At 37.4% G+C, this 13,184-nt stretch overlaps 1 protein-coding gene across 2 annotated transcripts in view; it reads right to left on the reverse strand.

The window, feature by feature from the left end:
- The window catches only part of LOC106130993 (scavenger receptor class B member 1), a 74,797-nt gene that overhangs the window by 17,334 nt on the left and 44,279 nt on the right, over positions 1-13,184 (reverse strand). For both annotated transcript variants that reach the window (XM_060952909.1, XM_060952910.1), the window contains 2 exons: positions 4,985-5,076; positions 4,546-4,706 (listed from right to left, as the gene is read on the reverse strand). In XM_060952909.1, coding sequence (XP_060808892.1) covers positions 4,546-4,706; positions 4,985-5,076 — 253 coding nt within the window. The remainder of the gene's footprint in view (positions 1-4,545; positions 4,707-4,984; positions 5,077-13,184) is intronic.

Raw genomic sequence — 13,184 nt, forward strand, 5'->3', positions numbered from 1 at the left:
GCTCATAGCCTAAAGTAGGAATCCTAAGTTATAAGCCTATCCCTTAGTCGCATTTTACGACATCCATGAGAAAGAGATTTAATGGTTCTATTATTTTTAATATTGGTGCCAGGAACCACACGGCACATAAAAACTATGATTTTGATTACACGATGAAATCTTGTCCTCAGTTAAGGTCAAGGTCAGGTTTATTACATGACCTTAAGGAATGTCGTTTTAACAAGGTAACGTGATATATCTTCGTAATAAGCTGATGCTCAGATTATGTCAAGTGCGAAACGTATTTTGCAAAATTCCGTATCTATATTTTAACGTTTCACACCTAACTCCAAAACTATTTGAAGGTATCTGTAGTCTGTAGTTAACTTGTTGAAACCAAAATAAATAAACACACATACATATCATCTTGCGGGGTAGACAGAGCCAACAGTCCTGAAAAGACTTAATGGCCACGTTCAGCTGTTTGGCTTAATGATAGAATTGAGATTCAAATAGTGACAGGTCGCCAGCCCAGCGTCTAAAAGAAGAATCCCAAATTTATGAGCCAATGCCTTAGTCGCCTTTTACGATATCCATGGGAACGATGTGGAGTATTTCTATTCTTTTTTCTAAACCAAAAGGCATTAAAAAATAGATAAAATAAAATAAATAAATATATACGGGGTAAATTACACAGATTAAGTTAGCCTCGAAGTAAGTTCGAGACTTGTGTTACGAGAAATCCTTTCTGTAACGTATAAAATAAAAAATCTACATATATACATATAATCACGTCTATATCCTTTGCGGTGTGGACAGAGCCAACAGTTGTGAAAGACTGAAATGCCACGTTCAGCTGTATAGCTTAATGATGCATTAGTTACAGGTTGCTAGTTTATCGCCTACAAGAATAATCACAACTTTTTTAGCTTATCCCTTACTCGCCTTTTACTACAACCATGGAAAGATATAGAGTGGTCTTATAATAAATTACCGGGAACGACACGGCACTATTACACTAAAGACTCTATCAATACGTATGTAATTTCACAAAGCGACAATAGATGGCGCTGTTCAAAGATAAATCGCGCTATGGTTTGTCGTTCGTAATAGGTCATAATGTTTGAGTCTCATCTACTCGTCCACTCCATCTCGGATGTCATAGAAGGACTATTAGATTTTTTCTAAGTTAGGCCTGGTCATATTATATGACCTTGCTTGACTCTATTATTATTATTTGAGATAAAGTTAAATTCGTATGAGTCGGACTGTTAACACGACTAAGGACGGAATTCTTACGACTTGTACTTAATAAAATAATATTTTATTTGTTATTTATTTTTTATTTACGTTTCTACATCTTTATTAAAATCGACCAAAAAAAAAATTGTTGAAAAATTAAGTTCGTTGTATAGGACTTAATAATTACTTGGTTTAATATACAAGCGAATATACATACATAAAATCACACCTCTTTCCCGGAGGGGTAGGCAGAGACTACCTCTTTCCACTTGCCACGATCTCTGCACACTTCCTTCGCTTCGTCCACATTCATAACTCTCTTCATGCAAGCTCGGCGGTTTCGGGTACTCTTGACTTGACCCTTTGCCAGGACGTCCGTAATTTGATCAAGATACGTTCGTCTAGCGAATATTTTCTAAAACTTACAAGCGTCTCTACATCGTTAGCGTTTTGAGTAAGAAAAAATAAAAAAAAACCACATTGTATGGGGTTTTACATACATACATATGGTCACGTCTATATCCCTTGCGGGGTCGACAGAGCCAACAGTCTTGAAAAGACTGAATAGCCACGTTCAGCTGTTTGGCTAAAAAAACGACAGGTTGCTAGCACATCTAGTTATGTTATATCTAGTTTGTAAGGCTACCCCTTAGTCGCCTTTTACGACATCCATGTGAAAGAGATGGAGTGGTCCTATTCTTTTTTGTATTGGTGCCGGGAACCACACGGCAGACGGGGTTTTAGGCCCTATTTATTATTATAATGTCAATTAAATCATTAATCCATACAACTCAATGTATTGCTCAAGACTTGCGTGTGAGGAAGAAAATATCAGCCCTACAAACGGGTAAATCCAAGTAATTGTACACTGACCTTAGGATGAACTAAGGTTGGTTGAAATAAATTGCCTATTATGTTGTCTACTCACTTCGCAACACGTCGCTGCAACTTGTGTCGCCAACTCTACTGTCTTACAAGATTTCAAAATTACTTATATAAAGTAACTTTGTAGGTTCTTGACTAATAGTAAACAACTTTCATACGGATTTTTGTTGTAAATATATTTATATGATTACTTATAGCCTACTAGCTGTGCCCGCGACTTCGTCCGCGTGGAATAGTTATTATGGGCATCACTGAAGCCCTCAAGAATGAATAATTTCCCCCGTTTTTTAAACATTTTCCATTATTTCTTTGCTCCGTATAGTTGCAGCGTGATGTTATATAGCCTAAAGCCTTCCTCGATTAATCGTCTATTGGACACAAAAAGAATTTCTCGATTCGGACCTGGTTCCTGAGATTAGCGCGTTCAAACAAACAAACAAACTCTTCAGCTTTATAATATTAGTATAGATATAAAATGAAAAAAAAAACAACATAACGAAATATCAGTTGTCAAAAATTTGCTAATAAACATGCTTTATTTTAGAAATTAATTTGGCGACATAAACGACCGTGTGGTTTAGCACTTTAGAAGAATAGAACCACCCCATCTTTCCCATGGATGTCGTAAAAGGCGGCTAAGGGATAGGCTTATAAACTTAAGATCGTATAATTTTGCACATCGCGATTCCCTATAGGTAGGCACAAAACTTCTAATTCGCATCGCGGGGACAGATTGTGCCGTGTGGTTCCCAGCACCAATACAAAAAAGAATAGGACCACTCCATCTCTTTCCCATGGATGTCGTAAAAGGCGACTAAGGGATAGGCTTAAAAACTAAGTATTCCATTTTAGGCGATGGGCCTGTCACTATTTTAATCTCAATTATATCATTAAGCCAAATAGCTGAACGTGGCCATTCAGTCTTTTCAAGACTGTCGGCTCTGTCTACCCCGCAAGGTATACAGACGTGACTAAATGTATGTATGTATGGTACAGATTGTATCGTGAATAATCGCATTATAATCCTATGCGTCTAAACAATTGGTCATGTAAATAATTCTTATAATGATGAATCATAATGGATATGCATTTTGCGTTATATACCCCGCACTTTTTCCATTACGCGGTGCGGGCATCACGCGAGACGCGGTCCAATGTCATCTTGTACCTTGTGGGTTTAACCCCGGATGTAAAAAAGAGGTATTACGTATATGATTCAGAGATGACCTCCATGCCGTGTGGTTCCCGGTACCAATACAAAAAAGAATAGGACAACTCCATCTCTTTCCCATGGATGTCGTAAAAGCCGACTAAGGAGTAGGCTTATAAACCTGGGATTCTTCTTTTAGGCGATGGGCTAGCAACCTGTCACTATTTGAATCTCAATCTTATCTTAAAGCCAAATAGCTGAACGTGGCCTATCAGTCTTTACAAGACTATAGGCTCTGTCAACCCCGCAAGGGATCTAGACGTGATTATATGTATGTATGTATGTATGACCTCCATCAACTTTGCACATTCCCAGTTGCAACCTCTACCGGGTTTAGGGGTCCGATAATTGATTAGAAAACATACATACATACATAAAATCACGCCTCTTTCCCGGAGGGGTAGGCAGAGACTACCTCTTTCCACTTGCCACGATCTCTGCATACTAACTTCGCTTCATCCACATTCATAACTCTCTTCATGCAAGCTCGGCGGTTTCGGGTACTCTTGACCTGACCCTTTACCAGGACGTCCTTAATTTGATCAAGATGCGATCGTCCAGGCCTTCCCACTCCGACCTTTCCCTTGATTAGAATAGAAAGATTTATATTCAAAATTGGATACAAGGTATCACTTATTGACGTCACATCACTTAAATCTAATTATAACTACTGCCGCTTCCAAAACGCATGTGTAGAAGAAGCGGCGGAACAAACTATACTGCAGCGTCCTAGCGTTACTCCTTCGCGCAAAATCTTCTGGTCCGATTTTAATGAAATTTAGTACACGCATTAAATAACCCATGGTAGAAATTTTGGGATAAAACATCCCAAAATTTCTAGGAGAGCAGCTAGTTTTTAAGTAATACGTTTCGATTTTTCTAACTCGTCCGAATATTGGAATATTTTTGGCATCTCGAAATAAGTCACCTAGACCTAGACGAACGTATCTTGATCAAATTGAGGGCGTCCTGGCAAAGGGTCAGGTCAAAAGTACCCGAAACCGCCGAGCTTGCATGAAGACAGTTATGAATGTGGACGAAGCGAAGGAAGTATGCAGAGATCGTGGCAAGTGGAAAGATGTAGTCTCTGCCTACCCCTCCGGGAAAGAGGCGTGATTTTATGTATGTATAAAAAAGTCACATTATTTCCAGTGAGAAATTTGTTGCCCCTGTCCACCCCACAAGGGATATAGACGTGACTATATGGATATATATAAGTACGTACTGACCTGTAAACAAAAGGGCCAACTTCAACCAGCCTGGGTTTCTCCCCAAACTCCAGAAACCCCTGGGGGTTTGTGACGTTGAAGATGTAGACCTTGGTGAGCCTGGTGACTCCAGGCTTCTGCCAGTAACTGTAGCTCAGGGAGCCGTTCCAGATCTTCAGTTCCTGGGGGAAGTAAACAACATAAATAACGTGACAATATGTGCCGTGTGGTTCCCGGCACCATTAGAAATGAGAATAGGACCACTCCATCTCTTTCCCATGGACGTCGTAAAAGGCGATGAGCTAGCAAACTGTCACTATTTGAATCTTAATTCTATCACTAAGCCAACATCTGAAAGGCCACCTTTCAGTCTTTTCTCTTTTTGCTTGTCTCTGTTTGGCTCTGTCTACCCCGTAAATGATGGAGACGTGAGTGATGTATGCAAATAATAAGAACTCACCCTGAATATGATGTAATCGAGCCAAGGCACAAAAGACAGGAGTATACCAATTGCAACTGTGAAGATACTGAACGTTATTACAGCAAGTCGACCTGAAACAAGACAATAATCTATAGTAATATTACATGCCGTGTGGTTCCCGGCACCAATACAAAAAAGAATAGGACCACTCCATTACTTTCCCATGGATGTCGTAAAAGGCGACTAAGGGATAGGCTTACATACTTGTGCTTGTGCTAGCAACCTGTCACTGTTCTATCATTAAGCCAAACAGCTGAACGTGGCCATTCAGTCTTTTCAAGACTGTTGGCTCTTACTACCCCGCAAGGGATATAGACGTGACCATATGTATGTATGTATGTAGAGCGATAATGAAAAAAATTCTAGCTTCAATAATTATTTAGGCCTTAATAGCTTCCAAGATGGTCTGAATTTAAAAAAAAAAACGCATGAGCAAGGTCTTAAGATAAATCATAGCATTATCTATCAATCTGGATGTAATTTATCGATCAATTTTCTAATAATCGTATTCGTTAGCGGTTTTAAACTCGATATTATCATGATAAACTTAAATCATTAGCAACTTAGTTGCATATAAATGGCATTTAATTGTTTTATTCAAAGCCGTTGGGTTTTTTTTTTCATAATCTAGAGTGATAATGCCGTGTGGTTCCCGGCACCAATACAAAAAGAATAGAACCACTCCATCTCTTTCCCATGGATGTCGTAAAAGGCGACTAAGGGATAGGCTTACAAACTTGGGATTCGCTTTTAGGCGATGGGTTAGCAACCTGTCACTATTTGAATCGCAATTCTATCATTAAGCCAAATAGCTGAACGTGGCCATTCAGCCTTTGCAAGACTGTTGGCTGTGTCTATCCCGCAAGGGATATAGACGTGACCATATGTATGTATGTATAAATCTATTTCTATTAGGTATATATCATCTCTTCTTCTTCCTCCTGGCTTTAGTCCCGGTCGCATCCTCACCACTCTGGAGAGGAGCCCGGGGTGCGCCTTTGACCATGGACCCTGGATTGGGTGAGTCAGGTTTTTACACGTAGAGACTCCCGTCTGACCACCGCAACCTTTGCAGGGGAACACAACCCAGTTTTGAAAACGGTTAAACATTCAGATGCTTGAATGTGCACATTCAGATGCTTGAATGTGCAGGTTTGCTCACGACATTTTCCTACACCTAAAAAACGTCAGTTGGTAAACAAACTAATGTAATAAATTCCATGAACATGTAGTGTTTATTGAATATGTATTTGTATTATTTATAAGTAATTTGTCATAAATATAATATTAACTATTGAAAACATACAATAAGTACTTATTCAATTTATTGTCGCGTCTATTATAAAATTTATTATTTAATTTTATCTCACAAGTTCTTGCAAATTGTTCAATTAAAATGTTACCCATACATACATACATATGGTCACGTCTATATCCCTTGCGGGTTAGACAGAGCCACCAGTCTTGAAAAGACTGAATATCCACGGTCAGCTTTTTGGCTTAATGATAGAATTGAGATTCAAATGGTGACAGGTTGCTAACCCATCGCCTAAAAAAGAATCCCAAGTTTGTAAACCTATCCCTTAGTCGCCTTTTACGACATCCATGGGAAAGAGATGGAGTGGTCCTGTTCTTTTTTGTATTGGTGCCGGGAACCACACGGCACTTAACCACACATATGTACTAACAAATAATCAAGTCTTCATCCATTACGGGGTAGACAGAGCGAACAGTCTAACAAAAATCACGCTTTTGTCCCTTACGGGGTAGACAGATACAGTCATTTGAAAATATAATGACTGTTGTGTTATAATATTGTGTTAGTATCTCGTAATACAAATCTTACATTGAGGCTAACTCAATCTGTGTAATTTGTCCGGTATATACATATTTATTTAAGCCATCCAGCATAATAAGCTCTGTCTGCCCCGTAAGAGATGAAGACGTGATGCCAGTGCATGCGGCATGCCATGCTCTGGCACACATGCTTAACACATTTTGATGTACTTTAGACGGATGTTCAGTTTGGTACGGAGGAAAAGACGCATTATCGAGAATAGCCGGCTATTATGTGGTCTAAAAGCATAAAAAAAGCGGATTTAATTATTTTTTAAAGAGTTTAACTTTTAAACTAGTATATTTAAAGACAATTACTTTGAGAACTGAACGTAAACAATCTTTGTACAACAAACATACGTCATTGTTACGTCTACATTCCTTGCGGGGTAGACAGAGCCAACAGTCTTGGAAAGACTGATACGCCACGTTCAGCGGTATGGCTTAATGAAAATTTATTATTGATTGATTCAAATAGTGACAGGTTACAAGACCACAGCCTAAAAGAAGAATCCCAACTTAATAAGCCTTTCCTTTAGTCGCCTTTTACGACATCCGTGGGAAAGAGATGGAGTGGTACTGTTCTTTTTTTTTATTGGTACTGGCAACCACGTTAATGACAGGTGTCACTATTTGAATCTCAATTCTATCATTAAGCCAAATAGCTGAACGTGGCCCCATCAGTCTTTTCAACACTGTTGGCTCTGTCTACCCCGCAAGGGATATAGACGTGACCATATGTGTTCCTTTCACACAGTTTTTGAGTTATCCCTGAACTCTTTCAACTTAATTGGAGTTAGCGAAAACCCGCTTTATAACCCGCTTCAGCTTATGGTTTGCGTCAAAACCACAAGGCCGAGAAATCTTTATCATTGATTTAATTGCATCTGCCAAGAAATGTACCGGAGTCACGACTCGAGTCGCGTGACTCCGTCACACCTCACCTGATTGGTGGTCATGACCACTATATGGCGCGTCAAAATTTCCCATAGTTACATTATATGAATGCTATGTTACAGCATACGAATGCTATATTAAACACCTATTGACTCCAATTGCAGACTAAAATGCGTTACCATAACGTATAATCCACACTCCACACTAATAATAAAGAGGAAAGATTTGTATTTTTGTATGTTTGTGTGGAATAAACTCAAAAACTAATGGTCCGATTTTGATAAAATTTGGCACAGATATAGAATAGACCTTCAAAAGTGACATAGGCATAAATTTGTTTTTACTCTTTGTTTATTTCAAAATATAAAACACAAAAATATGTCCACCCGTGCGAAGCCGGGGCGGGCCGCTAGTATTTTATATCCTAACCCGAATATTATATCAAGTATGTATATGTATGTATTTGTGTATGTTTATATGTGTATGTATATGGATATATATGTATAGGTATATGTGTAGTTTACGTATATTTATCACTTGTTACTAATAATAAGTATGCTTCTAAATCCAGGAGGTGAGGCCTGGTGTCTTGTGTGACAGACTATTTCAGCCTATTTCAAGCACCAGTCTTCACGAAATATCTGGCTTAAGATTGATGCTATGTACTAATGTTACTTCTATGTGTATTTTGTGAAGAAATAAATAAATTTTTACTTTTTACATTATACCTTTATTCCATATCTACTTATAATAAGATCTGCTTCGCCCGCGCTAATTTAGCGCCACTTACACCCGCCTATTTAACGCCACTTACAAAAGATCTATAGTTTTTACCGGGACAAAAGGTAAGGCTATGTTCTTCTTCAGGCTCTTAATTATATATACGCAAAATTCCAAGCATATTTGTTTAGTAGATAACGCGTAATGATACAACAAACAAACAAATAAACTTACTTTTTCATCTTTACTTATATTATAAAGCTGAAGTGTTTGTTTGTTTGAACGCGTTAATCTCAGGAACTACTGGTTGGAATTGAAAAATTATTTTTGCGCCGAATAGACCATTTATCGAGGAAGGCTTAAGGCTATAGTATAAAATCACGCTGCAACTATAAGGAGCATAGAAATTATGGAAAATGTCAAAAAAATGGGTAAAATTATTCATCCTTGAGGGTTTCAATGATACCCAAAATGACTATTCTAGTAAGAATGATTCTTTTACAAACACTACACATCATTTTTTGTTGTAGGTAAAAAAATCTAGTAGCTAAAACGGTTAGATAGATAATCGATTACTTTTAATTACATCATTTGTGTATCATTAAAATTTTAATACACGCTACTATTTTCTAGTAAAACAAAAAATAAAGTGTGGTACAGAACTGAAACTTGACATAATTGAAACAAGACATTGCAGAGTAGACAGAGCCAACAGTCCTGAAAAGACTGAAAGGCCACGTTCAGCTGTTTGGCTTAATGATAGAATTGTGATTCAAATAGTGACAGGTTGCTAGCCCATCGCCTTAAAGAGGAATCCCAAGTGTATAAGCCTATCCCTTAGTCGCCTTTTACGAGTAAGAATAGATGGAGTGGTCCCATTCTGATTGACAAATCATACGTATGAAAATTAAACAATTAACTATATAAAATTGTGTCATGATGTACTGAACTAATAAATGAATGAATGTAATAATGATAGAAGCACATTGGATATTAAAGCATCCATGATGATTTTGTTACAATATCAGTATTTTTAAGAGTGTTGGCTCTGACTACCCCGCAAAGGATAAGACGCGATTATATGTGTATCCGAAAAAAAACCAGTGCGTTTGTCACCTGCTTTTCTTCCGAATACTGAATTAAATTACGAGAGACGCTTATAAACTTGGGATTCTTCTTTTGGGCGATGGGCTAGCAACTTGTCATTAATTGAATCTCAGTTACAAACAGCTGGACGTGGTCTTACAGTGTTTTCAAGACTCTTGACTGTGACTACCCCGTAAAGGAAAATATGAGTATTTGTCTGTTTGTTTGTAAAACTCTCGATTGCACATAAAAAAGTAATTTAAAAATTACAAAACACTAATTGGATTTATAAGAATTTGTATAATATATCAAAGCTTAAAATTGTCGCTAGGTCTACACCTTTTTTATTTCATTTTTTATAATTTAATTTTGTTTAATTTAATTTTTTATATGTTTATTTTAATTCATAGTTTATTTTTGTTATTTCATTCTTTTTTTATTTTAAAAGTTAAAATTCTTTACGTTTTTTATTTTCTAATTGTAATTTTAAAACTTTGTTGCTAAACGGCGTTAAGTATATGTATATGGACCATTATTGACTTATGTAATATTCTTATTAGTTAACATATTATTAGTACTAATAATTCGTTATTCAAGCGTAACAGGGACTTAACCTTAGTAATGAGCCTCGTTATGGTATTCCCAGGACACTGCGTGCGTACATTAGTTTGAATGCTAACAGATAAATAAATATATGTATACGGGAAAAATTACATAAATTGAGTTAGCCTCGAAGTAAGTTCGAGACTTGTGTTACGAGATACTAACTCAACGATATTATATTTAACTAGCTGTCCCGGCAAACGTTGTTTTGCCATATAAATAATTTTTAAGTAATTTCTAGTTAAAAAAATGTTAAGGGTGGACAACCCTTATCACTAAGGGGTATGAAAAATAGATGTTGATTCTCAGACCTACTCAATATGCTCACAAAACTTCATGGGAATCGGTCAAGCCGTTTCGGAGGAGTAGGGGAACGAACATTGTGACATGAGAATTTTATATATAAGATAATAAACTAGATTTTTCTCATAGCTTCGCCCGCGCGAAATTACTGCCACCTACAAAAAGGTTTTTCGCAAAGTACCCTATGTCCTTCTTCAGATTCGAGATATATCAAGAATATTGTCTCTGTACCTAGTCTATAATTCGACGGCCTCTGTGGCGCAGCGGTAGTACGCTTGTCTGTGACACCGGAGGTCCCGGGTTCGAATCCCGGCCAGGGCATGATGAGAAAAGAACTTTTTCTGATTGGCCTGGGTCTTGGATGTTTATCTATATGTAAGTATTTATTATAAAATATAGTATCGTTGAGTTAGTATCTCGTAACACAAGTCTCGAACATACTTCGACGCTAACTCAATATGTGTAATTTGTCCTTTATACTTATATTTATAATCTTTCAGGACTTCTCTGTCTACCCCGCAAGGGATATAGATGTGATTATATTTATGCATATAGAAGAACGACAATCTTTATTGGACTAGTTTTATGTGACATTTCAGTCTTTCAAAGACCGTCGGTTCTGTCTACCCCGCAAGGTGTACAGACGTGATAATGTGTTTACACATGCTTTTGACGTAAACCACGCACGACCAGGTCAATTCCTGAGTCAGTGCCGATTAAATAAAGATTAAATACTTAAAAACAATTATGCGACGGCGGCCACGACAGAGTCACGTTATTGTAAGAAATGCAACTTGAAACACGTGAGTAATTGTGTGCCCTTTGGCCCACTAATAGTGCAATAAAAATTATTCTCCATTTTCCTTATGCGCTGGTCAGTAGCCGATTGTCAAAGGAGGGTTCTGTTTTTCGCGCGATTCCAATTATCACTGCATATTATGTAGTCTACCTACCTATTTTCTCGTAGGTACATACGTATATATATATAATTACGACTATATCCCTTCCGGGGTAGACAGAGCCAACAGTCTTGAAAATACTGATTGGCCACGTTCAGCTGTTTGGCTCAATGATAGAGTTGAGATTCAAATAGTGACAGGTTGGTAGCGCGTCGCCTAAAAGAAGAATCTCAAGTTTACAAGCCTATTATCTTAGTCGCCTTTTACGACATCCATGGGAAAGAAATGGTGTGGTCCTATTCTTTTTTCTATTGGTGCCGGGAACCACACCTTTTATTTTGTTTGTAATGTATGTGAAGTTGACGTTGTCGAAGAAAATGCTGCAGTGCAGTTTGTTACCGCTTCTTCTGCACTGACGCCTTGGAAGCGGCAATAAACTTAGTTTTAAGTAATTCATTTGACGTCAACCAATGTTGTTAAACCATACGTTTTGACAATTATTAAGCGATATGAAGTATCCTATAATAATGAATAAAAAATTTGAATTTTTGGATTTTTTTGAATATTTATTTTGCAGTATGCATGTGTATTTTTCCGTTCGGTCAGCTGGTTGACTGGTAGAGAATGCCAAACGGCACTAAGTCCGCCTTTTGTACATTATTTTTTGTGCAATAAACTTATGAATTAATAAATAATGTTAATATCAATAAAAGCAAGCCGATCCCAAACAATTTTTAAACACTTTCACTCACTTTCTTTGTTCAAACTGGTTTGCCTTACTCATCTCATCCGACGTTTTTGGGCCATTTTGAAAACTAAAGGTCAACAAGTCGAAACAAGTTCTTAATTTATTTATTTTTGATTTTTTTTAGGTTATGGTCAGAGTAGATCGAATTTTTTATCGGTGCAATTGCAAGGTCATTTGATTTTGCACTCTTAGGTGTCAGAACATAATTATCTATCTATTATATATTATATATTATAAAGCTGAAGTGTTTTTTTGTTTGTTTTAAGCGCTAATCTCAGGAACTATACCTAGGTTCGAATAGAAATATTCTTTTTGTGTTGAATAGACCATTTATCGAGGAAGGCTTTAGGCTATAAAACATCACGCTGCAACTATAAGGAGCGAAGGAATAATGGAAAATATGAAAAAAAAAACGGGGAAAATTAATCATAATAAATAAAGAGAGGGCTCCATTGATGCCCAAAATAACTATTCCACGCGGACGAAGTCGCGGGCACTAGCTAGTCTTATATATAACATTCTCGTGTCACAATGTTCGTTCCCTTACTCCTCCGAAACGGCTTGACCGATTCTCATGAAGTAAACTGAGATCATCTAAGAAAATCTTTTATTTTCGTTTATTACGTACAAACATAATCACGTCTATATCCCTTGCGGGGTAGACAGGGCCAACAGTCTCGAAAATACTGATAGGCCACGTTCAGCTGTTAGGCTTACTGATAGAACTGAGATTCATACTCGTATAAAGTGACAGGTTGCTCGCCGGTCGCCTAAAAGACTTAGTCGCCTTTTACGAAATCCATGGGAAAGAGATGGAGGGGTTCTATTTTTATATATATTCCAAAACAAACAAACAAAAAAACACAGTCACGTCTATATCCCTTGTGGGGTAGACAGAGCCAACAGTCTTGAAAAGACTGATAGGCCACGTTCAGCTATTTGGCTTAACGATAGAATTGAGATTCAAATAGTGACAGGTTGCAAGTCCATCGCCTAAAAAAAGGATCCCAAGTTTGTAAGCCTATCCCTTAGTCGCCTTTTACGACATCCATGGGAAAGAGATGGAGTGGTCCTATTATTTTTTGTA

This window comes from Amyelois transitella, chromosome 30 (genome assembly GCF_032362555.1).
Source record: "Amyelois transitella isolate CPQ chromosome 30, ilAmyTran1.1, whole genome shotgun sequence".
NCBI classification, from domain to species: domain Eukaryota; kingdom Metazoa; phylum Arthropoda; class Insecta; order Lepidoptera; family Pyralidae; genus Amyelois; species Amyelois transitella.